We start from the raw sequence: 26,195 nt of genomic DNA, 5'->3' as shown, positions 1-26,195 counted from the left end.
AGGCAGAAGACAGTTTTTGTCCATTATGATTTATTCTCTACAATACTTCATTCAAGACTTTGATGATGTGTACTCAGAAGTTATATAGCCAAGAGGCAACCAAGTGTAATACAAATAATTGGTCTGAAGTCTTTTCAGAGAAGGCCATACAGTCTTTTGCTTTGAGGAAACAAAATAAAAAAGTAAAAATAAAAACAGTTTTGTAGGCTTAGGAAATCTTAAAAGAAAATAACACCAAGTTAGTGAAACTGTAGATGTTAACATAGCGTGGAAAACAGATCTTGTGCAAAATGTTAAAACTAACACCCAAGACTTTTGTATAGATGATTTTTTTTATTATAAACAGTAAAATATATGTAACGACTCAACTACAAACCTTTCGTGAAGAAAGGGTTTCTAACATGAGTTATTTTAACATTATGAAGCAAAAATGTTTTAAGAACCTCACAGTGGAAACAACCCAACACTGACAAACTCTAGTGATCAAAGACATTCGCTTTTAGCTCAGGAAAACAACGACAATTCATAATTACAGTGTGTCCTAGCTGTGGGTATGATGAGACAAGCCAACTTCCCAGACCAAAAGGCACACACAGCTAGGGATGAAAACAAATTCCAAACCAAGCCAGCAGAGTCAGGCTGGTTCTTAGTAACAGTGGGGACCTCTGCTAGTTTGAGCAGCCTAAAGTCAAAGAAAACACTGGGCAGCAAGCAGTCCTTTTCCTCAGCCACCACTTACTGGCCCCCTCACCACGGCTTTGGTCAATGTGCAGAAGGCAGCTTAGTTCTAGTTCAGAGTGCCACCTCCCAATGCAAAGCCCCATGTGTGGACAGTCCTGAGAGCCCTCTGCCACATGTTCCCATGAGGTGACCATAACTGTGCACTTCTAGACTTCTTCCTGAATGGTCAGGAAAGACACCAAGAGCCCATTTTCTGGGCCAAGTAGTTTCCTTGCCTGACTCCCTAGTCCCCTTGACAATTCCAATGCTGCACACTTCTGTGGGACATGAGGGGACATGCAGGGAGTCAGGCTTCTTCACTCAGAGCACTGAGCCCACTGCAGTGCGAGGCTGGGCTGGGCCAACCAGGTTCATGTTCACTGATCCCCCACTCCCACCTCCTTGGGTTCTATATTTTTCTGTTTGTTTTTAAGTGGCAGGTATTCTACCCCACCATCAATAAAATAAAATACATACTATACATTGGAGAAAACAGATAGGGCAACATTTCTACAAGAAAAACGGGCTTGAGGAGCATGGCACTGTAGATGCTTGCATGACCAGTCTCACTGAGAGTGCTCAGGGGTGAAGTTTAGCACCATTTTTTTTTTTTTGCATTTTGCTTTAAATCTTTAGAAATTAAACACAACTGTTAACATAGAACGCCTGAACAGTAATGAGTGTAGCCCTATGTACCAATACTGTTGTACAAATTGAAGGGGGGTGGCTCAGTCCAGAACTGATCACCCTGACATCCATCCATGGCACCTGAGAGCACCTGCTGTCACACTTGTCTATAACATCACCTTCATTACCCTCAGCAGCAAGAAACCATGAGACCCCTTCATCTTTATGTATGTTAAGGAACACACCTGGCAGTAAGGGGCATGTATCCTGGGCATTCCAATGTAATCAGCACCTCCCTCATCCATTCCAGGTCCTTGATCACACCTGACACAATTGCCCTGCCTCCTTTTAAACCATCCCAGGAACCTGAGGGTGATGCCTATAATCACATAGGAAGCACCCTTACTTCCCTTCCTCCATTCCTGGCGAAAGAAACTCAGATGATCTTTTTGACTTGGAAGATTTGCCCATTTTAGAAAGCCACACCATCACATCAATTCTGAAAAAGAAATCAAAACATATTCACTGACTCGAGGCTCCATGTGCCTCATGAGTTCTCTATGGACACTGCTGAATGCCAGCGCGCCATCCTCAGGAGCTGGCCGTCTTCCTTCGAGCTGCCTGAGCAGTGCCTTTGAGACAGCTTTCAGGGCACCTCCCTAGTCTCCTTGTACTATGCATTTTGCCACCAAGTGAATGAAAAGAATTTGCTGACAGCTATTTTGGAATGAGTAAAGATGGGAAAGGGAATGTCAGGGTTTAAATGAGCAACACGAGCAATTGACATTTACACTGGAGAGGTGAAAGTCCCAGTGTGGTAGGCAAGTTAAGGGTTCACCTTGTTTTATTACACAGATTTGCTCTAGAGTCCTACCGAGGACTGACATTAAGTCTTTCCACTTCTGCAGGCAAATGGGGAAAAAAAAAAGAACCCTCCTACTTAAAGGACCTTCAGGATGTTTGCCTGTGAAGAAAACCAGCTCAGAGACCCTGGAAGCTCTCCTGTGACAATGTGTCCTAAAGCCCAACCCAACCACCTGTTTGCATGTCTGTGCTTCTGAGAACCTAGATGCAACTACATAGGCACTGCTACCAGAAGAGGGTTGAGGTAGCCTGGTGGTGAGGAAGAGATCTCTCCTTTCACACCTTCTTATGACGATGACATCAGGACCTCTATGGGCATCTCCATTCCATTCCTCAGCAGGCTATGCCACAGAGCTCTGTTCAACACCAGGAGATTCAATGTAGGAAGAATACCGCAAAGTCCAGCTGAGAGTCAGGTAAGCTTCCAAACCTTCAAGCTTCCTGCACAGTGCAAGGCCATCCAGCAGGACTTCTGATCTTGGTGCAGTTCTCTTGCCCAGGACTCACAGGGGCTCATGGTGCCCACATTCAACCCTTACATGGTGTTCATTTATGAAGCATGGAGGTTGTGATCAACTCTTGGTACACAATAAACTGGAAGTTTAAAAAAAGGAATTTAAAACAACCTAAAAGTGGTTCGTGTTGGTCTCCGTTGCCCAGACTGCCAGGGGAGTATAACTCATTGGTCTGGTGGCCTGTGGGGGATTGGGAAGGAAGCCTCCATGGATCATCAATTCCAGTTTTCAGTGTGTAACCAACACACATGTGGGAAATCACCAGATAATGGTCTTCTAAACCCATACAGCCATTGTCACTGTTATTAGGGGGCCCTGATCCAACAGAACCCCAGATTGAGGAAAGGCTGATATAAGGCTTGGGCCCCTCATGTTCTGTTGCAGTCAGTGTAACCCCACACCCTCCAGTCAACAGGAGGCAGACTTGGCAACGGAAGCTAGCATCATAAAATGGTGCAGTAATAGAAGTAACTGGACCAGGAAGAGGAGGCATCTGTTCCAATGATGTCATAGCCATTGGTGGCCACAGGGGGGTGGGACTGGTCATGTAGCCGTGTGTCAGGAGTAATGATTGTAGAGGGGCGGGGCATGAAGAGTGCCATTCTGGAAACAGTGTTGCCGAGAAGCAATATATTCCGCATAACTGATTGTCACCTTCTCACTTCGATACCTGTATGAGGAAAACAGGCAAAGGTATGAGGAACCCCAAACGTCTCAGTGTGAAGTCACTCAGTAGAAAAAACCAAAAGCTTATCCCAGTTTTAAAGAATAAAATGGAAGACCAAGAGCAATCTTACTTACAGAAAACGAAAAGACGGCACAAGAAAATGATGCTGTTATTACAAATGAACAGGATGAAAAAGCACAATCACAGTTCACCCCTGAGAATGTATCTCAGCACATCCCACCTCAGAAAGCTACATATGCTTATCAACAGGCTGCTGGTAAGCAGTCTGTACCAGGATCTAGATGAGGATTTCAGTCAAATTACATGGGTGGCAGGTTGGAAGACGGCTGCACCAAAACCCAGCGTAAACTGCGTTATCTACATTCAGGTTAAAAATGAGATAAATTTGACAGAAATGCAACCTCAATTTGTAGAAGAGCAACAAACAAGTTATAACTAAAAGGGGCATAGATACCTAATTCTGGGTCAAATTCTGATGAAGCAGGTTAATGGATCCTTGGCTATAGGAAGGTTTCAATCCCCAGATGCATATGCCATATCACAGGGTCATCAGAACAGAATTCATAGCACTTTGGCTTTGCTCTGGAAAGAGCCATGAGTCAGGATGCAAAGCATGGGTGTTACAAACCTATGGAGCCTACTACAGACCACAGGAGCTGGGTGACAATCCTTACCCAGAGCCATCTCTTTCCCACTGTAATCACTCCTCCACTGCAAGGTGATTATTCCTGAATTTTGACAGGGAAATGGCTGTTCAAATAAATTGTAATAGTAATAATGTTTTGTATTTGCAGTGTTTTTTATCTTTAATTATTATTATTGTTGTTATTATTGTTGGTTTTTTGTTTTTTGGTTTCTTTTTTTTTTTGGTGCTAGAGATGGAACCCAGAGCCTTGAACATGCTATATATTAAACTCTACCACCGAGCTGCAATCCCAGCCCCTTGATTTTTTTAATTTAATGCATTAAAAAACACTGGGTTATCATCCAAACAGACCTGTGAGGCTAGCATACGATGACTCAGCATTTTGTAGATGAGGGTCCTAGCAAAGGCCCAAAGGTAACTTTCTTTCATTTCCAACACCAGCAGGAAGGGGTAGAACACTGACATCACTGAACATTTCCCTGGCCCTTACCTTACCACATCTTAGAAACCTGAACGAATTACAACTCACATCTTACAGACAGGAAACACTTGGATACAGACCCAAGTCACTTTGTGTTCATAGAACTAGCCAGCTTCCCACAGAAGTACTATACCCCAAGTGGGGTGTATAGCTACTTGTAAACGTCTTTGATTTCCTTTACTCCCTGCCATCTGACTGCACGGTGACCAGGAAGAATCAGCTCAAGTGAGGCTGTATATACATTTCTGGAGCCTTTACCTCTTAACTCCCATCTCCCCCTTAATATTATACCACATGGGTCTGGCAACCACCCCTCCTTGGTAGGCCTAACCCTGCTTCAACACAGTTACACTGACTGTAGAGACAAATAGCTGGGAATCTCCATCTCTGCAGTCACTGCTTCCTCAGAGCTCAAACCTCACACAAACCTCTTTGGCTTACAGATATAAAATTTTCTTCCCCTCCCCAGATATCCTGCATTCAACCCCCATTAAAGAAAAACTAAAAAGAAGAACAAAACAGCTGCTTACCTGGTGAGTTTGATTGATTTTCTGAATTCACTGGTAATTTGAGCCTTAAAGCCACCTTTCCTGAGCAAGGAGTCTATTGTCTGGATCTGATCCCAGTCTGAGAATAGAAGTTATAATAAGGTCAGCACACAGTCAAATTATGGGGGGAGCATGCTCCAATATGATCAGTGGAGGAAGACAAATGAGATTCAAGGGACAGCAAAGTGTGCCAGGGCAAATAAAGCACTGGGCCATGGTCCCAAATACTGAAAGCCAATCAGTCTCACTGACAGTCCAGCAAAGACCCTGAGACATGACATTATAATTCAATGTGCCCTGACGCTGTCCAAGTTAACTAGTCTTTCATAGTTCTTACAAGGTGTTATCCATGTATATTTCTGAAGCTCAGGAGGCTCTATGGAGAGTAAGGGTAGAAAGACAGTGTCTCACTATCTCACTGTATCTGCCTAGGTTTACTATGTATGTGTCTGTTGGGGGCAGTACACACAGAAGACGTTACATCTCCTGAAAGTGGAGTTACAGGTAGTTGTGCTGGCTATTTCCATAGCTGCTGATGGGAACCAAATCTAGGTATTCTGTAAGAGCAGTAAGAAGCAGTCTCTCTGTCTGTCTGTCTGTCTGTCTGTCTCCCTCCCTCAACAGGTTCTCTTTGTTGTTTAAGAGCCCTAGCCCTCCTGGAGATCAGACTGGCCTTAAACCCAGATAGAGATCTGTTCTGCTTCTCAAGTGCTGGTATTAAAGGTATATACTGCCATTGCCTGGCTTTGTTTTTGTTTTTTAATTTATTGTTATTTTTAATGTGCGTTGGTATTTTGCCTGCATTATGTCTGTGTGAGGGTGCCAGATTCCCTGGAACTGGAGTTACGGACAGTATGTCATGTGGATGTTGGAAATTTAAACTGGGTCCTCTGGAAAAAGTCAATGCTCTTAACCACTGAGCCATCTCACCAGCTTCACTGAGCAGATGGGACTACAGACGTGTCACTATATAATGACAGGAATTTTATAAATTTAAAATTGTACGTGTTTGTGTGTGCGTGTGCGCACACCTAAAGTACAGATGCCCGAGAGGCCAGAAGCTTTGGAGCTGAAGTTGTAGGCAGACGTAGGTACTGGGAAATGAAATTCTGTTCTCTGGAAGAGCAGTAAAGCACACACTCCTTTAGTTTTTCTTCAGTCCAAAAAGGGAATATAAATTATGTGGCTTTTACTGCCTTGGGCAGCCCTTTCTTCAAGTTGATAGATAGGTAGGACAGAGAACTGATACCAAGAAGGAAATATCTCCTTAGTGAAGAAGACATAAGTTATTCACTGTATTGTATTCACCTCTGTATTGTTGGTTCTCTCATTACTATTTCTTCACCTTTATTGTTGATTTTCTCCTTGTTACTATTTTTTTAAATACTTGGTCTTGTTATGTATATGCCCCAACTTAGGCTCAAACTCAAAAGGCAATCCTTTTACTTCAGCTCTTGTGTGTCAGGTTTTGCGTATACTGCCCCACCTGACTCAATCTCACTGTATGTCTGTTTGTGCCTGTATGTGGATATGTGCACATAAACACATAAATACAGGTGCCCCTGGAGCCAGAGTTAATGGCAGTTGTGAGCTACGCAAGGTGATTGCTGGGAAGCTCTGCAAGAGCAGTACACATTTTTGACACTGCGCCATCTCTCCAGCCCTTCAATCTTACATATTTTAAACAAGTAAAATAATGTACATCAAGTAAAAACCCCTCCTTCCAATTACCAAAGGAGAAGCTCCCAATTTTGAATTTTCTCAACTTTAAAATGGAAGAAACAATTTGATTACTTAAGTGAGCTATAATTCACATCCAACTACTAAAAACTATGTTCAGTGTTCTTTAAATAGGAGCATGTTAGACTTATGACTTGACCAAACTGTTTTAAGAAATTCATATTCTTTATGCTACATACAGACTGCTTTTTAGACAAGTTTAACACAACCACAATGAAAACCAACAAGGTGATCGCTTTCCACATAAGTAGTTCATTAATATACTTAACTGGATATTTTTCTCTATTCCAGGTTCACACCCACAATTACTGTGTTTCACATATTATTTTCAAAACCAGACTAATTCCAAGAAAGAAAGAAAATGGGGTTACATATCACAGAAAGTACAAGAAACAATTAAAGGAATTCTAGATACCCTTTCAAAGAGACAATGTGCCCAACCCACTTCCTACCTGTACTGTCCCCATTATAAGAACACATTAACTACTGAGTGTGTGTGTGTGTGTGCGCGCGCGCGCACACACACACACGATTTGTTGGAGTCTTTCTACACAGCCCTGTCCGGTCTGCCAGTCCTACATAGATTAGGTTGGCCTTGATTTCAGAGAAATCCACCTGTCTCTGCCTTCCAAGTGCTGGGATTAAAGACATGTGCTACCATATCTGACAATTACTGAGCTCTTTAAAAACCATAGGTAAGATGTTTATCCTAATCCAAATATAATACCACGTACGGATTTCACAGTTAAAGAATAGAACTTTCCTTTATAACAAAAGATAAAACATGGGGCTGGAGAGATGGCTCAGAGGTTAAGAGCATTGTCTGCTCTTCCAAAGGTTCTGAGTTCAATTCCCAGCAACCACATGGGTGGCTCACAACCATCTGTAATGGGGTCTGGTGCCCTCTTCTGGCCTGCACGCATACACAGACAGAATATTGTATACATAATAAATAAATAAATATCAAAAAAAAGTTAAAACATGATCAAGCTAGTGGCTCTGATAATCCCTGAAACTTAAGGGGGGCAAAGAAATAGATCTATTCATTGGAAGGAAACATTTGAAACCACAAGCAAGTAAGAAAGTATTTTTCGTTTTCCCCTCCAGTTTCTAGCACCTATGACAGTTGGCCTTTGTTCTCTACAGGAATTTGACAGGAATTCAAAGGAAGAAAGTCATTTATATTTGGTGTACATGTGGCAGTTGAACTGAACACTTCTCTCTTCTGCCCTTTCAACTGCATAGCTGTGAGTAGTACAGTTCTCTAAGTGTCCAACTCACCTTGTTCCTTAGCAACCTCAGGTAAATATGTGGCTGTGCGTTTGATGCCTTTTTCATTGATGAATTCAATCCGAATCCCATGGACCCCTACCTACAAGAAAATATAACCAAGTACATGGCATTTTCTGATTCTAACAACACTTCAAACACCCACATATGAATCAACATAGTCTCCTGAGCTGCTTGACAGATCTGGGAAAAGGAATTTTGGTGTTTTTCAGAGACAGGGTTTCTCTGTGTAGGCTGGCTGTCCTGGAACTTGCTTTGTAGACGAGGCTGGCCTCAAACTCAGAGATCCCCCTGCCTCTGCCTCCCCTAGGATTAAAAGCGTGCACCACCATTGCTCATCTGACTAATTAATCCTAAAGTATAGATATCAAAGAAAGGTGTTTTAGGAAAAGGTAAAATGTATGTGTAGTTCCACCTGAGAATATGAAGCTTGTAGAAATAAGTTCTTGAAATAGGAAAACCAATAGTTTGAATTAATCTGTTTATCTTTATTTTATGTTCATTGGTGTTTTGACTGCTCGTAAGTCTGTGTGAGAGTCAGTTACAGTTGTGAGCTGCCATGTGGGTGCTGGGAATTGAACCTGGCAGATCAGTCAGTGCTCTTAACCACTGAACTATCACTCCAGTCCCAAGTATGACTTCTAGCCTAATTTCACTACATGAACATGTCAAACTGTTTCTATATAAGTTCGTGGTTCTTCAAATTGGTTCCCTTTGAATTTTTTTTTTTTTATTGTCTTACTATATATAGCCCAAAGTGGTCTGGAACTTGTAACCCTGCTCTTCTACCTCCTGATTTGCTAGTATGATAGGCAATGGGCCACCATGCACAGGTTTACATCTGATTCCTAATAAAAACTTCTCTCCAGGGGATCATCAAGAGGCACCTGGGGTATTTTGTTATCTCGTTATTTAACTAGATATAGGAGAAGGAGCATATGAATCTTACTGAATCTAGAACAGAGTGGGCTGGAGAAGTAGCAGAGAATTTTTTTTTCCCTGGGGTTGGAGGCAGAAAGTGTCTCATTGTGTATTCCTGGCTGATAGGACCAGGCTGGTCTTAAACTCAGAGATCTACTTGAGTGCTTGGATTAAAGGCGTGTGTTACCATGCCTGGCTAATAGTAGAGAGTACTGATTTTCCATTTTTCTGTTTCTAGTAGAGAAATTTCTGTCACCTTTTCTGTCACTTTCACATTTTTAGACCCTCTTTCAATGAAGGAGATACATTACCATGTACTAACCCGAACCCAAATGCAACGAGAGATGCAGAGATCCAAATGCAGCTGTTCTCACCTCCCAGTCCAGGTAATCACTGGCATCTTCAAAGTTAGTAAGGAGGGAGACAGAACAGAAAAGTTTGGGCAGCTCCTCTCGGGTCAGGGGGGGAAATCGGCTGTCCTTAAGTGCACTAGAGGGAACAGAAAAATGCAAGTGAGGCTACTTCCAGTTAGGAGACAACACTGCATGCCATAGAGCCCACAAGCTGAGTCCCCAAGATCTTCTGACAGCATCTCCTAGCACCTAACACTACTGTCAGTATTAACTGTCTTTCCAGTCATCAGATGATAGTCCTTACATTTCTTGACTACAGAAAGGGTGGTGTGGGAAGTCCTTCTGTGTATGTGCTGCTTTTATTGGTTAATGAATAAAGAAACTGCTTTGGCCTGTGATAGGGCAGAATAGAGCTAGGCGGGGAAAACTAAATTGAATGCTGGGAGAGAGTAAGCGGAGTCAGGGAGAAGCCATGTAGCTGCCAGAGGAAAAAGATGCAAGCTGCCAGTGGGAACCATGCCAGTAGGCCACAACCCTCATGGTAAAATAAAATAGAAATGGGTTAATTTAAGATGTAAGATCTTGCTAGGAATACGCTAGAGTCATTGGCCAAGCAGTGTTGTAAATAATATATAGTTTCTGTATGGTTATTAAGGTTCTGAACAGCCGGGAACAAACAAGCAGCCTCAAAAAGAGACTGCTCAAACTACCAAACACTTTGAAGAAATAAGACTAGACAGCTATTTCCAATTCTAGTTAATTCATGAGTATTGTCTAATGCTTGTATCATTACCTGGTTAGCGTGTATTCCCTGAGTCCTGAATGAAGATTCATGGCTGAGAAGGTCCCAATGCAGCCACGAAGCCGCTTGTCTCGCCCTGTCTTCCAGGTCACAAAGAGGGGACTAAAAAAAGCAAAACATTAAATATTCTCCAGCCCTAAATTAATTACGGATATATTTCTATTCATTTCTGCTATTGCCCAAAGGATTTACTGAATTGTCTACCTGAAGCTATGAAGAACTCTATCTTCCTCATTGTTTAAAATAGAAATAGAGTGTCTTACTCTTTGCTGCATATTCCAGCACCCCACAGATGTGGTGGCATACACCTTTAACCCCAGTACTCGGAAGGCAGAGGCAGGCAGATCTCTGTGAGTTAGAGACCAGTCTGGTCTACGTAGTGAGTCCCATGACAGCCAGGGCTACTTATTGAAACCCTGTCTCAACACAAGACAAAACAATTCCCTGAAAAGTGAACACATTTTCCTCCCAACACTCATTCAGGGTAATTTTCCTTATACTACAGTTAATTCTGTGTATGTACATGGTTTGCCAACTCAAATGAGTCTCCCAAAGCAAGGACCTTTTCTTTCTAATCCCCAACTTTGTTCAGGGTTCTGCAAAACTCAGCACGGGGGGGGAGGGGAATAGGGAAAAATAAAAGGAAAAAGGAAAAAGAAAGAAAAAAAAATGGGTGGTGGTGGCGCACGCCTTTAATCCCAGCTTTTGGGAGGCAGAGGCAGGCGGATCTCTGTGAGTTCAATGTCAGCCTGGTCTATATAATGGCTTCCAGGACAGACAGCCAAAGCAGTTACACAGAGAAACCCTGTCTCAGAAAACAAACGAAAATAGATACTGCTTCAAATAAAAGGTCTGAGTGAAGGGCATAACACACTGGTAGAACACATGTTCAGAAGGCATGATGCCCCGAACTCAAATCCTTAGCAACAACAAAAAAACCAAAACAAAACAAAAAGTCAGCACAGCACCAACAACCAGGGGATATTCATGAATGCCAAAGAAGCATCCCTGAAAATACATATCCAAAATCGGAAGTACTTTGCTTTTTCTTTTGTTTTTTCGAAACAGGGTTTCTCTGTATAGTCCTGGCTGTTCTGGAACTCACTCCGTAGACCAGATCTGCTTTTGTCTCCCAAGCACTGGGATTAAAGGTTTTTTCAAAGCTAGTGCAGCCTGGTGGTAGTGGTGCACACCTTTAATCCTAATGCTCGGGTGGCAGAGGCAAGTGGATCTCTGTGAGTTTGAGACCAGCCTGGTCTACAGAGTTCCAGGACATGCTCCAAAGCTACACAGAGAAACCCTGTCTTAAACAACAAAAAACAAAAAAGGCTGGTGCAGAGCTGCCTCCAATTTTGAGGAAGAAAACATTGGCACTGCCTTTCTTCATTTTATGTCATATTGCTTAAACACACTGGAAATGGCTCGGTGGTCAGAAGAGCTGTGCTGTACAACTGTGAGGACTAGAATTTAGATCCTCAGAACCCACATAAATGCCAGTGGGTGTGGTGGCCCACCTGTAATTCTGGCTTCAGAAGGTGGAGATAGTAGATCCCTGGCCAAGCTGGCTAGTTGAGACTAGCCATATCCACCAGTTCTGGTTTAGACTGAGATCAACCCTGACACAATGAAACAAAGCAGAACACTTGAAGAGGACTCCTCAATATCGACCTTGAGCCTCCACTCTACAAACACATGCCTGCCCCTCCCCCAGTGCATGCACATACACATATACACACATGCATGAAAAGGGATACCTTTAGACATGTTAGGACCACCAAAAGAATCTTTGTTAAAAGCATAAGCTCCCAATGAAAACCCCTAGTCTCCAAACTCAGCCATCAGACACATTCCCTTGGACTTCAACACTACTGAGGTCTCCAGTGGTATGATGGTGTGACTTCTCTTCCTACCCTAAGTCATGTGAAGCACCACCAACAAAAATGTCTAAGGTTCCCATAACCTTGTAGACAGACCCTGTTAAGAGTAAAATCAGAAATGTTAACATGCCCTCCATTGTTGTCCCATGCCTAATTTACTCACTAGGGGTCATTGGTGAATCTAGGAAGTCGTGGCTGTGGGAAGCCATAGAGGTGACAGTAGAGTACATCAAAACAGTAGCAGCACATTTCTGCAGTCACAACCAGATTCTTAGTGGTATTGGCAGTTCCATTAGGCCGGGGAAGAGGGCTCAGGGCTCCAGATGCAGGATTCATTCGTGTGATAGGAGAGTTTCCAGGTCCCAGAGTTAAGTCCGATCCATTTTCCCGACCACTGCTGCTGTCCACATGCTGGTGGTTTTGAAGAGGTCCTGAACTAGAGCCAGGAACAGTTGTGGACTGGTTCCCGTGACTGTGTGTTCCACTTCCAGATAGTTTGGGCTTCTTGACCCCACAACAGCCTGCTGCCAACTTGGGCTCAAGGGGAGGAACACAACGTCTTTTTCCCATCCTGATTTGGTGTTCGCGATCTGGAATGCTGCAGAACCCTAACCCAAAAGAAAGCAGATAAGTACAGGTTGGAATGAATAAAAAAAAAGAACAAAAACTAGTATTTGCATGAAATCAGTTAAAAGCTGTCAAAGACTGGTGAGATGGCTCAATGGATAAAGGCATTTGCTGTCAATCCTCATGACCTGTGTTTGATCCCTATGACTCACATGGTAGAAGGACCGAAATCTAACCTTGACACACACAATATCCCCCTCAGGACGAAATTAGAAGGACCTCCAGGTAACATGGTCATAAGGGGGGGGGGGATGAGAAACCCCAAGTTCTAAACCAGAAACCTAAAAGGTTTCTATAGTTTATAGCCACCATGGAGAGAGGCAGGCAATAAGCTGCTCTTCTACGCCAAGATACCATCAAGGCCAAAAGGTAGGAACAGAGTGCACCTGACTGAAGACATTTCAATACCCTCTTTACAAGTTAGGCATGGTGATACAAGCCTCTAATTCTAGTACCTGTGAGGTGAGGGCATAAACAGACCTATCTGAGTTTGAGGCTAGCTTGGTCTACATAATGAGTTACAGGACAGTCAGAGCTACATAGTGAAATCTTGTCTTAAATAACATACAAACATACATACACACACACACACATACATACATACATACACACACACACAAGCCTTTACTAAAAGAAACATGACTCAGCAAGATTAAAAGGCCTGTGCTATCACTACCCAGCTTATTTAACCCAATAATACCCACTAGATTTAGTTCCTTTTCTAAGAGCATAAGAAAACACATAGGACATACTAAAAACAGTTTAGAAAATTTGTCAACAAACGGGGAATAGAAAATGGCTCAAAGCTAACATACCTCAACCATAATCCAGGCAATTTTAAGCCTTTTCTTCTCACTGCCATGCTTGTCCTAGCCTACAATACATGCCGCTATGCTGAGTTCTCACTGTATTCTACTTGGCATAAAATACATGGCAGATGAAATAGTGGGATTATCTACAGATAATCACAACCATCCAAAATTCCATTGCAGGGATCCAATGCCATCTTCTGGCCTTAATGGGCACTGCATACATGTGGTACAGATATACATGCAGGCAAAACTCCCATACACATAATAAACATATTAAAGAGTGTTGTGAAGACAACTTACTGTTAGTAAAGTGTTTAACACACAAGCATGAGAGCCCTAATTCATATTCCATCACCCATGATAAAAGCCAAGAACTGGGTGGTGATGGCACACGCCTTTACTCCCAGCACTTCGGAGGCAGAGTCAGGTGGATCTCTGTGAGTCTGAGGCCAGCCAGGACTGTTTCATAGAGGAAACCCTGTCTCAAAGAAAAAAAAACGAGAGAGAGAGAGAGAGAGAGAGAGAGAGAGAGAGAGAGAGAGAAAGGCCAAGCATTGGAGTACGTGGCACATAGGCACATAGGAGGTGGCCAGCCAGTCATGGCCAATAAGTTATGTTCAGCAAGAGTCTAACAATGTCTAACATTAAAAATGACAATAAAGTCCCAAGCACTCCCTGGGTAATTTTTGCCTTGAAGGTTGGCCAATTGTCAATTTGTCTGCTCTTAAGCACTTCATACCTACGAACTATTTCATTAAGAAGAGTTTTTAAGTCTGGGCATGGTAGTTCATGCCTTTAATCCCAGCACCCAGGAAGCAGAGGCAGGCAGAGATCTGAGTTTGAGGCTAGCTAGAGCTATTAGTGAAACCCTGTCTCAACAAAACAAAAACATAAAATAAAAAATAAGTAGTGTCTTAGTCACTGTTCTATTGTTTTGTCTTATTATTATTATTGAGCTCTACATTTCTCTGCTCCCCTTCCTGCCTCCCCCCTACCCCCTTCAGTCCTCCCCCAAGGTTGCTATGCTCCTAATTTACTCAGAAGATCTTGTCTTTTTCTCCTTTCTACTTCCCATGTAGAGTAGACCTATATAAGTCTCTCTTAGTGTCCGCATTGTTGTCTAAATTTTCTGGGACTGTGGTGTGTAGGCTGACTTTCTTTGCTTTATGTTTAAAAACCACCTATGAGTGAGTACATGTGATAACTGTCTGTGTCTGGGTTATTTTTTTTATGCAAGGTTTTCTACTGCCCAATCTAGTCTTGAAGTCCTGATCCTCTTACCTCAACCTCCCATGCTAGAATTATAGGCATATGCCTCCATACAATCAGTTTATTTCATGTAAGCTTAGAATGTACTGCTTACTCCCCTCTTACTAACCAATTCTGAAGGAATCTAATACTTTACATATCTACCAAAATAAAGCAAACATTAATTACAATAAAAGTAAAAAATGTAAAATGAACCACGGTACTGACAGAAAACATCTCAGCCACCAACTATTATCAACATCAATACAAACAACACTAACAATTTTCCTGCTTCTGAAATAGTCTGTCAGATATTCTAGGCCTAAAGTCACAGTTGGTTGCCCCCACGTTGCAGAGAGACTATGGGTATCTGTCCTGGTAGTCAGCTGTTGTCTTCCCTTGCTTGTACTTCCTGCTTACTAAGGTAATACTATTTTCCTTCTCAGGTCTTTAATGAGGTTGAAGCCTAGACAGTCAGTTACTATCCTCTCATATCTTAGCTAGGGCATATTAGGTACAAGACTTTCCAGGATAGGACAGCTATTGAAATAATCTCTATAATTTGCCAATTAAATAGACCTGGACATTTAGTATGTGTTTTCTGCTTGGTTGTTCTTGTTGTAGTTTCATTTTTGTTTATGCTATAACCTTTTCTTTTGCACAATACTTGATAGTTATTCTTATTGTAAATAATTGTTAGGATTAGAACCTTCTTATTTAGGAAAAAGGGGAGAAATGTGGTGGGATTTTGATCCATTTAGCCAATGACTTTTGGGGGAAGCAAGTCCTAAGGGGTGGTCTTATCTGCCTACAGGACAGCTTATGTACTGATGGAGAAGGTGGCACAATCTCTTGCTCTTTTGGGTAGCTGGAGCGGAGCAGGTGGAGAGGCAGTTTGCGGTTGGCACTCTTCGCCCCTAGGCAGAACAACTGGATGAAGGCAGCTGGATCAGTGGTGGCATCTAATTGGCTGTGTCTGTGAGTGCTTGTCCCTATTCTATACCCAAATCAATTGAGACCCTTTAACAGACTTGTAGATTCTCATAAAAACTGTATCAAAACTTTCTCTTTAGGGACTGTAGGGATAACTCAGTAGTTAATAACACTGGTTGTTCTTCCACAGGATCCAAGTTTGGTTTCTAGTACTCACACCAGGTGGCCTACAACCTTCTGTAAATTCAACTCCATTACCTCTAACTCCTCTTCTAGTTTTTGAAGGTGCCTGCACACATATGGCACACAACACACTGTGGTGGTTTGAATGAGAATGGCCCCATAGGCTCCCAGTTAGTGGAACTGTTTGGGAGAGATTAGGAGGTGTGGCTGTGTTAGAGGAAGTATGTCACTGCAGAGGTGTGTGGCGAGGTAGACTTTAAGGTTTCAAAAGTCTTTCTCTTTCTGCCTCCTGCCTATGAATCAAGATGTAAAACTCTGAGCTACTGTTCCTATTCCATGCCTGATTTCTTGCACCATGATCACCTTGGATTAACACTCTGAAACTGCAAGCAAGTCCGCAGTCAAATACTAAGAGTTGCCTTTGGTGCATGCCTTTAATCCCATCACTCAGGAGGCAGAGGCAGGTGAATCTCTGAGTTCAAGAACAGCATGGTCTATAAAGTGAGTTCTAGGACAGCCAGCAGTTACACAGAAACCCTATGAAAACCCCCCTCCCTCTAAAAAAAAAAAGACAATAGAACAGTAACTAAGACACACACCTTAAAAAGCACTAACAACCCCTACACAGACACAAAACAAAACATCTTCCTGTTTATAATGTAATTCTAAGCATACCCCACACCACAGCAGGCACCTCAGAGCCCACAACAATCAAGAGACATCAGCACTCCTGAACCTTTTGTTAGGGATTCTAAGTACAACTTAAGAGTAAGAGGAACTGCAGAGTCCATTACTAGTATCACAAAAACAAAAGACACCCCCCCCCCCCGTAACAAATCCTTTAAATGATATGTTCTACTACCTCTTCTAAAACTGTGAATCTTTCTTCTTCCCAACCTTCATAACTACCATGGCTGTGTCCTCGGTATGTGACTTTGGGCACAGAAACTTTCCCTTGATCAAAGCATTAACACTGTGACCCACAGAGGCCTTGGCTGGTGCTATGCAAAGTTCCTGGGCCAAGTTCAAGAATCTGCAGCAGTAATCTTTTCCTACACGGCCTCCACAATCAACATGAACACAGTAGTTAACACTGAAATCCACCAGATGGAGACACTGCCCACGCTTCAACACGAAGCTAAGGGAAGTAGTAGTAGTAGTAGGCAATTTATGGTCTCAGGAATTAATAAAAATAATCTCATAGATCTCAAGATTACTTAGCCTTGCAAATGTCAAATAGTTAAGGCTTACTCTCAGTGTTCAAGGATCCAGCCCTTTCCCTTGCAGGCTGCTGAGGCCTCAGCTTCCATGTCTAATGGGTATACTTTCTTCTTCAGAGTATAAAAAAATACTGATTTACACCCAACTGGGGAATTGAGCTCAGGATCCTCAGAGGAATATTCACACTTACGTGCTTGCATTATCTCCCCAAACCCTAAACACTTTTTTAAAAGCAAAAAACAAAACAAAACAAAAACAGATACACACACACACACACACACACACACACACAAGTACGACTCAGGTGTGGTGGTACATGCCTTTAAAGCAGAAGCGGGCAGATCTCTACAAGTTCAGGGCAGTGTGGTCTGAGTCCCAGGAATCAGGGCTACATAGTGGGGCCATGCTTCAAATCAAACTGGAGACTGGAAAGATGCTTCAGTAAACTGACTGCTACACACACAAGCACAACAGATCCAGCACTCACATTAGAATTTACACACATATGCATGGCAGTGGTAGCACATGCCTTTAATCCCAACACTCAGGAGGCAGAGGCAGGTTGGGTCTGTGAGTTCAAGATTAGCCTGGTCTAGAGCGAGTGCCTGGACAGGCTCTAAAACTACAGAGAAACCCTGTCTCGAAAAAGCAAAACAAAACAACAAAAGAAAACACACACACACACACACACTCTGAGTATAGTGGTGGGGTGCCTGTAATCCCAGTATAGGTGGGGACATGGAGACAAGCAGAACTTGCTAGCCTGCCAGCATAGCTTCAAAGAACATCTCCTGACACTACACATGCTCATACCTGCAATGCTTACACAGACAAAACAAAAAAGGGCATCATTTGGACACTTTAAATTTTTTAAATGATTTATTTAACTTTATGTACATTGGTCTGAAGGTGTCAGATCTCGTGGAACTGCATATTCAGACAGTTGTGAGCTGCCATGTGGGTGCTGGGAATTGAACCCGGGTCCTCTGGAAGAACAGTCAGTGCTCTTAACCGCTGAGCCCTTTGGACACTTTAAAAATTAGGTAAATTATCACATAAATTCTCACCTTGGTCCAATTTATCTTGAAAACTGTCACATCCACTATATAGCAGTGACTACTCTGTCCTGAACTTGGCCACAGCAGTCAGCTAACATGAGATGACTCAAACGCTTACTTTGAGCAGATTATACAACTGGACTTAAAAAAAATGCTTTAGCTGGGCATTGATGGCACATGCCTTTAGTTCCAGTACTCCATTGGTCTTGCTTCAAAAATCCTCCTAAACGGGCTGCAAAGATGGCCCAGCAATTAAGAACACAGGTCCAGGGAGGCATGGCACACACCTTTAATCCCAGCACTTGGGAGGCGGAGGCAGAGGATCTCTGTGACTTTGGAGCCAGCTTGGTCTAAAAAGCTAGTTCCAGGACAGCCAAGGATACAGAGAGAAACCCTGTCTCAAAACAACAAAACTAAAGAAAAAACCAAACAAAAGAACATAGGTCTAGCCTTGCGGTGATGGCATGTCTTTAGTCCTACCACTTATCCTAGTAATCTAAAGATGTTTTCAGTGGTAAAGTTTCTTGGCACTTGTTTGTGTTAAATTAAAATAAGCCTGATATAAAGCCGAGTATGGTGGCATGTGCCTTTAATCCCAGCATTAGGAGGCAGAGGAAAGTGGATCTCAAGTGGACAACCTGGTTTACAGATGAGTTCCAGGACAGCCAGAGCTACACATAGAAATCCATCTCAAATACAAACAGCCAGAAATAAAATGTTTTAAATGACCATGGGGCTTTTAGTGATCCATTACAGTGTTATTGGTCTGCCTGGGTGGCAATTTATGGTAACAGGAATTAATATAATTTCTCATAGATTGCCAATGTTCATAATTTAGTATCAAGGCCAGTATTAGGACAAGAACGTGAGGCTGGTGTTCAAGAGCACTTGCTGCTCTTGCAAAGGATCTGGGTTCTATGTTCTGTTCCCAGAACCCACATCGGGCAGTTTACAACTGCCTGTAACTCCATCCAGTTCCAAGAGGATCTGACACCATCTTCTAGACTCCACAGACCTATTGTATATATACAGATGAGCAGAACACAGAAAGCCAAATATTGGTGTCATAAACCAGAAATTGAAAGATAAAAAAACAAAACAAAAAAGAACATGAGGCTGCCATAACTGACAAAAGCAAAATAGCCTTCCTTCTCCCTGTGTCTCTTTCCAAAGCCCATTTCAAAGACAACCAGAGACGCCCCCACCTTCTAAGGACAGTACTTTGGCTTTGAGATAACAATCTAGCTGCCAACTCTGGCTCAAATTCCAACTCTGAAGTCCAAAGTCTGACTGCAAACTCAGGCAAGCGTTAACATTTTTGTGAAAGCTGCCACAACATTGGGCCATTTGTTTGTTTAGACAGGTCTACCTAGCCCTGTCGTGGAACTCACTATAGATTATTCTCAATGGCTGGCATGATGGCACACACCTTTACTCCCAGCACTCACGATGAAGAGGCAGGCAGATCTGAATTTGAGGCCAGTCATACATATATATAATTCAATAGAGTAGATTATAGGCTTTGGTCTGAGTAGTCCAATAATGTCTTAACAGAAAGACCAAGAATTTGATCATTCAGTCTGTGAGACTGGATCTCAGCAGTCTCAATCTGTTATAGGGTTCTGGGGAATTCCTTGAGAGCTGCTGGTGTTCAGTCTACATTGGAATCTAGAAGTGGATTCAAATGCCAGGAAGGAATGCCTCAGCAAATGGATAGGAAACTTGTTGGTGAAAATGGGACAAACAGGCAAAAAGCAAAAGCTTCCTTCTTTCAAGTCCTTTTATGTAGGATGCCATCAGATTTGGTCTTGAACTCAAGAGAGCCTCCCTTCCTCTGCCTCCGAGTGCTGGGATTAAAATTGTGTGCCACCACACCTAGTCACTCACATAGGAAGCCATGAAAGGAACCTGGCAGTCCTCGGGCACACTGACTACTATTAATACAATGCTATAACAGATTCCCTATAATCTAAAAGACCTTGATAAAGTAATGGCCTCTAATAAATCATTCACGGTTTTCATTCTGTGATGGCAGAAACCATAAAGAACACTGGAGGCCTTCCAGCACTAAGGAAGAAGCAGAAAGAACTTGAAGCCAGTCAAGAGTTACAAAGTAAGACCCTGACTCAAAAAACAAGCCAGTAGTAAGTAGTGCACATTAATCCTAGCACTCAGGAGGAAGAGGCAGAAAGATCTCTAATCAGGCTGGCCTGATTTACACAGATACACACCAGGCAACGCCGACAAAAATACTGTGCCCCCTCCAAAAAGCAAAGAAAGAATGAATACTGAGATTTTACTCATGTAACTTTGTAGAAACACACCAAAAAATTAAGACATTAATTAAATGTTTAATGCTTTAAATAATTAAAGCATTCAGAACATTAAAAAAACTATTTGTTAAGTATGTTATTATCACAAACATCCAGATATATATGGAATGCTAGAGATTTTGTCAAAGGGTTCCATTTCAAATATCATAGTTAAATGTCTAGAAGTATAAAAACTTCTATTTATCTCTGAAGACAATCCTTACAATAGCTTCTCAGAGGAATGACCTTATAAAAAACTGGAAGGTGGGCAAAAGCTGTTTCTATTTAGTGTCCAGATGTGCCTTCAAATGAGCCTCCCTCAGATGGGAACAGGCTGTGGTTTTCTTGAGACACTGAAGTGGTGAAGTGAAATTCAATGTAATATTTTTATCCTGAGTACTGGTGTAGTGCCTGAGCTGAAACCCCGGCCTATTTATGGTGTTGTTCCAGGAAAGAGTCAGATGAGAGATGCTTCATTCTGGTAACCATTCCATTTATTTCTGTTTTTAAAATAGTCAAGTGTGAAAGTGGTGATACATGCCTATTATCCCAAAACTCAGGAGAGGTAAGAGACGCTAACCACACAGGGAGTGAGCGCTCATGGACACTTGACCATACAGGGAGTCTGAGGCCAGTATGGCCTCCATGAAACTATCTCAACTTCCCATGCAAAAGAATGCAACTGCCATATAGATAGAGTATATGATACATGAACAGGTTCCTCACAAAATACAAACCAATGCAATTATTTTTACTATTTATTTAAAAATATTTCAGATAGCCAGGCGGTGGTGGCGCACGCCTTTAATCCCAGCACTCGGGAGGCAGAGGCAGGCGGATCTCTGAGTTCAAGGCCAGCCTGGTCTACAAGAGCTAGTTCCAGGACAGGCTCTAGAAACTACAGGGAAACCCTGTCTTGAAAAAAACAAAAAAAAAAAAAAATTTTTTTTTTCAGATAAAACAACAAAGAACAAAAGCTCAGAGATGGAGGTAGGCATATGGCTCCATTGTAATCCCAGTACTGGAGAGGGAATGAACACGAGTACGAAGTAGGATTACCACAAGCAGGCTAGCCCAGGCCATAGAGAGACCTCGTCTCACAAACAAGTAAATAAATCCCCACTGGGCTTAGTGGCACACACCTTTACCCTCAGCATTCTCCTGGAAGAGGCAGGTGATTTCTAAATTTGAGGTCAGCCTGGTCTACACAGCAAGCTCTAGGGTAGCCAGGGCTGCATAGTGAAATCATGTCTCAATAAAAATCAACCAACCAAACAAAATCTCCAAAACAAAAGTCTACACTCTTGTGTCAGTTTAAAGAAAACGAGTTACAGGGCTAATATTTGTGTCCCGAGACAGGGTTTTCTCTGTACAGCAGTCGGAAGTGTCTCAGTCTCTGGAGTGCTGCGATTGAAGGTGTGTGCCATAACTCCCAGATAATACTTTTGGTTTTTGCTCCTGCCTACCCCACCCCAACCATAGCCCTTCTATGTGACCTACAGCACAGGTTACATTTTTGGGGCCTCAATTTTGTTTTGTTTTCCTTTTTCTTTTTTCGAACAGGTTTCTCTGTGTAGCCCTGTCTGTCCTGGAACTCAACTCTGTAGATCAGGCTGGCCTCAAACTCAGGAGATCCACCAGCCTCTGCCTCCCAAGTGCTGGATTAAAAGCGGAGTCACCACTTCCCAGCTAGTTTTTAAATTTATGAAATGTAGACATTTTCTCTCATGTCTCCCTCCCAGGGGATTTCTTTCTGACACAGTAGAATGGCTTTTGGGTTGTGCACTGGAGGTATAGTACAAGCCCCTGAGCATGCTAGGCAAGTGCTCCACATGGGCTCTGTCCTTAACTCAAGCATGCTACCCTTAATAAACTCAAAGAGGCACTAACGTTTACCCAAGAACTATGTTCAAGATTTACATACAGCATCACAGTTATTTTCAAGTTTGTGATGGGATTTCATAAAATAATACCACAGCAGATTTAGGTCAAATTGGTCTCAAAGTAGCTGAACCATATAGATCTGAGCTGTTCAGGAATTGCACTAACCTCTGATTAGTTTTTGGCTTTTGCCCAAGTTCATTACGCAGACCAAGATGACACTGAATCCCCACCTTCCAGACTCATCTCCCAAGTGCTGAGGTTACACTAGTGTGCCACCACAGGTCTCGGGGTGGAACCCAGGTCCTCACACACAAATACAGAATTGAGCACGAGGCCCACTGAGCTACATTCCCAACTCCATGAGTCTATTAACCTAATAATTAAGACCAAGGAAGTAGAGGGGAAGGGGGCTCATGGGGATGCGAATGGACAACACACAATACTTCTTTGGTTGTTTTTAAAAGTAAATAATTGGGGGCTGGTAGAAGTGGCATACGCCTTTAATCCCAGCATTTGAGAGATTTGAGGCAGAGGCTGACAGTGAGTTCAAGGCCAGTCTGGTCTACAGGATGAGTTTTAGGGCATTCAGAGATAAACAGAGAAAATCCTTCTTGAAAAAAATTAAAAAATAAAACACACACACACACACAATAAAAAGTAAAGGCACTTGCCACCAAGCCTGAAGTACTGAACCATATGGAGAGAACTGACTCCTCCCTCTGACCTCTACACATGCATGATGATATCCACACACATGTGCACATACACAGTAAGTAAATGTAATTTTAAAAAGTATAAAATTTTCAAAATTAGGACCACCCCATAGAATCTGAGAAATATGAATGAGGTACACTTACACACTTTAAATCCAGACACAAGCCAAAACCAAAAAATGCAACAAAAATTCCACTTCAAGTATGCCCAAGGTAATACTCACTGAATGCAGAGAGTTTATAGTCCCAGAGGAAACAGCTACAATAGGAAAGGAAAGCTATTTTGTTTCTGGCACGAATCTTCTTTTTTCCAGTTCCATTCCTTCTTGCAATACCTAAGACGGAAAGGCAAGTGTCAGTGAACAAAGTCTGGAAGTGCAGAGGTTTTTGCAGAAGTTACAAAATGTTTGTTTATTAAGTCAAGGTTTCTCTGTGTAGCTCCGGATGTTCTGGTTCTGATTCTGTAGACCAGGCTGGCCTGGAACTCATAGACCCACCTGCCTCCACCTTCCCAGCGTTGGGATTAAAGGTGTGCTATATATATATATATATATATATATATATATATATATATATATACCACACCCATCTTTCCCTCAGGCTTATCTTAAGACAGACAAGAGTCAAGAGATTTTACCACAGAAAACATTTTCAGATTCCTGGGATAAGTCTTGGGATAAAAGGCTTGTACCACCACTGCCAGGCTAAAAAGTTACAATTTAACAGGGAAATTTTTGGCACAAACAAAACCAGATGGAGAATAAGGGTCGTCTTTTTTCAAAACATTTCAAATGCTAAATATGAGACAAGGAACGGAAGCCCCATAGAAGGTCAAAGGCTATATTCTACTTGAATAAGACACACATTAGTAACCCCCCACAGCTCCCCTATAGTGATATTTTATCTGTGTCCTAATAGACAAAGCTTGCCTGAAGACCAGAGAAGTAAAGCAGCCAGGCCACTAGAGAGTCCTTACCAAGGCTTAGACGAGCCATCCTGTCCTCAGTGCCGAGACTGCACTGCTCTCCAGACTGCAGTCAGCTTCTGTCTCTTCCTGCCTTATATTCTTCTCTCTACCCACCCATCACTCCCGTCTCCACCTCCCTAATGCTGGGATTAAAGGCGTGTACTCCAGAATGTTAGGATTAAAAATGTGAGCCACCACTGCCTGGCCTCTAGTGGTTTAACTCCACATTCTGATCTTTAGGCAAGCTTTATTTATTAAAACACAAATAAAATGCCATTATACCCCCCCCCAACACATTGAGGTCAATCAAAACTTGCTTTCTAGTTCTCTATCACTTTGAGCTCTCCACAGGTTAGAGCATACAAACATACTCCCAAGTCTTAAAAAAATTACCTGACAGCCGCGCGGTGGTGGCACACGCCTTTAATCCCAGCACTGGGAGGCAGTGGCAGGCGGATCTCTGTGAATTCAAGGCCAACCCTGGGCTACAAGAGCTAGTTCCGGGACAGTCTCCAAAAGCTACAGAAAGATACCCTGTCTCGAAAAAAAAACAAAAAAAAAAAAAATTACCCGACAACATGCTAGGCCCCTGAGAACAAGGCATCTTGTGCCAGGAGGAAATGGTAAGTGTTGGTGGAGCCATTCATCCTTACTCGGTCTTGCATAAATTTCTCCACAACCTCTTCCACCTTCCCCACTTCCCCAGTACTACAGAATTTATGCAAAGCAGACTCCAGGCCCCACCCACTGAATCCTAAGAGAGGGCGATGAAAGCAGATAGGCCGGGAGGAATAAGTGAGCAAAGAGGAGTCAGATGAGGGCAAGGAATGAAGGACAAAACACACAGCTCCGAGGAGGGGCATAAAACCCAAAGTTAAAGAGGAAGGGATGATAGTAGGCAAGGAGGTGAGGGGGGCTACAAGTAGATGTGGAAAATGGAGCGGGAGGAAAAAAAGAAGAGGAAAAAGTGGGAGAGTGAAGCAAGAAAAGGATGAGACAAGAGGGAAAGAAGAGGCCGGAGCCGGAAGGGGTAGAACAGGCAGACGAAAAAGGTGAAAAGGAGGATGTGGGACAGGAGAGTACAGGGCGCTGGGGGAGTTGGGGAAACGACAGAGCGACGGGTAGAGCAACTGGGTCCGGGCCGCGGGGGTGGAATCCAGACGCCGGGCGGGGGAGGGGGGGGACGCTGGGTGGGGGGCCACCAGGCGGCGCAGGAGACCACCAAACTTTCCTCCGACTGTTTCCTGGAGGGAGTTCAGGCACGGAGGCTACGGCAGCTGCCTCGCCACCTTGGCCGGGGCCGATCACGGCCACCCAGACCCCTGGGCACACGGCCTCACGACCTCGTCGGTCCCTGGCGGGGACACGCAGCACAAGGAGGCCTTGCCCACCCGCGGTGTCCGCCTCCGTGAGCCCCTCCCCCACGGCGCCCCGGGACCCCTCGCCCTGCACCTCGGGACCCCAAACTCCAGGATACGGTCCGCTCGGAGCTGAGCAGGCCTCGAGAAGGCCTGGCAAGAGAAAGCACGGCACAGCCCCCCCTAGAATTTCCCACCTTTTCTCCTGACCCAGACGCAGCCGGGGCGGACGGGACCTCTCGCGCTCTACCTTCTCTTCCTCCTGCTTCATGGAGCCATGCGTCTGGGTGGAGGCTCCCGAGAAAAGCCGAGTCCCAAGGCGGGTGAGGACGCCCGAAGGAGGGCAGAGGAGGAAGCGGCGGGGCGGCGGCGGCCGAGGAGAACTAGAGGTATTCCCGGGGCGGGTGGAGGACTGAGTCGAGTCGGGACCCGAGTCCTCCTCTATCCCAGCAGCCACCGGAGGCAGTGAGGTAATGGAGGAAGAATGTAGGGAGTCCTCCAGTGGACCAAACGTCCTCTAGCGAGTCGGTGACAACCATAGAGATCCCGGAGCTCTGGGAGTACCGCCCCGCTAGTCACGTGGCCTTAGTCCGCACATTTTTGTGATTGGCGCTGCTTAGCGTATAGGCAGCTGCCTTTCGTTCGTGGGCGCCGAGTCTCAGGCAGGTGATAGTGAGAGAAGCCCTCCGGGAAGACCTGGACCCTACCGGGGTCCCCTTGCGGGCGCGGAGCCCACCCAGTGCGGCTCACCGATGTCAGGCCGGCCGGCGCAGTGTGTTTGCCGGGTCACCCCGGCCAGGCCGCGGC

General features: G+C 43.6%; 1 protein-coding gene across 6 annotated transcripts; it reads right to left on the bottom strand.

The window, feature by feature from the left end:
• Positions 1 to 1,290: 1,290 nt before the first annotated feature.
• Ammecr1l (AMMECR1 like) lies at positions 1,291 to 25,934 on the bottom strand. Of its 6 annotated transcripts, none has more exons than XM_038330237.2 (9): positions 24,601 to 24,881; positions 23,288 to 23,398; positions 12,236 to 12,680; positions 10,187 to 10,297; positions 9,415 to 9,529; positions 8,111 to 8,201; positions 5,072 to 5,168; positions 3,869 to 3,996; positions 1,291 to 3,396 (listed from the first exon to the last, which is right to left on the bottom strand). In XM_038330237.2, exons 1-8 carry the CDS (start codon positions 24,671 to 24,673, stop codon positions 3,915 to 3,917), a joined length of 1,125 nt encoding a protein of 374 aa, XP_038186165.1. In that variant the 5' UTR covers positions 24,674 to 24,881; the 3' UTR covers positions 1,291 to 3,396; positions 3,869 to 3,914. The 6 variants fall into 6 exon arrangements, 5 of the variants coding, with proteins under 5 accessions (XP_038186165.1, XP_038186167.1, XP_038186168.1 ...); XM_038330239.2 differs by lacking the exon at positions 3,869 to 3,996 and adding an exon at positions 4,089 to 4,142 and having other exon boundaries at positions 24,601 to 24,872; XM_038330240.1 differs by lacking the exons at positions 3,869 to 3,996; positions 24,601 to 24,881 and adding an exon at positions 25,586 to 25,934.
• Positions 25,935 to 26,195: the final 261 nt, after the last annotated feature.

This window comes from Arvicola amphibius, chromosome 5 (genome assembly GCF_903992535.2).
Source record: "Arvicola amphibius chromosome 5, mArvAmp1.2, whole genome shotgun sequence".
Lineage (NCBI taxonomy): Eukaryota > Metazoa > Chordata > Mammalia > Rodentia > Cricetidae > Arvicola > Arvicola amphibius.
Note: the sequence above shows the minus strand (reverse complement) of the source record. Positions and strands in the feature narration are given on the sequence as shown.

What these genes read in the sequence shown, in the direction of transcription:
- Ammecr1l (XM_038330236.1), bottom strand. Translation starts at nt 24,673, where the DNA reads ATGGCTCCACCAACACTTACCATTTCCTCCTGGCACAAGATGCCTTGT. An exon ending in GTGATTACCTGGACTGGGAG is followed by an intron (nt 8,202 to 9,414) that starts GTGAGAACAGCT and finishes ATTTTCTTGTAG; the next exon opens with GTAGGGGTCCATGGGATTCG. An exon ending in AAATCAATCAAACTCACCAG is followed by an intron (nt 3,397 to 5,071) that starts GTAAGCAGCTGT and finishes TTCCTCATACAG; the next exon opens with GTATCGAAGTGAGAAGGTGA.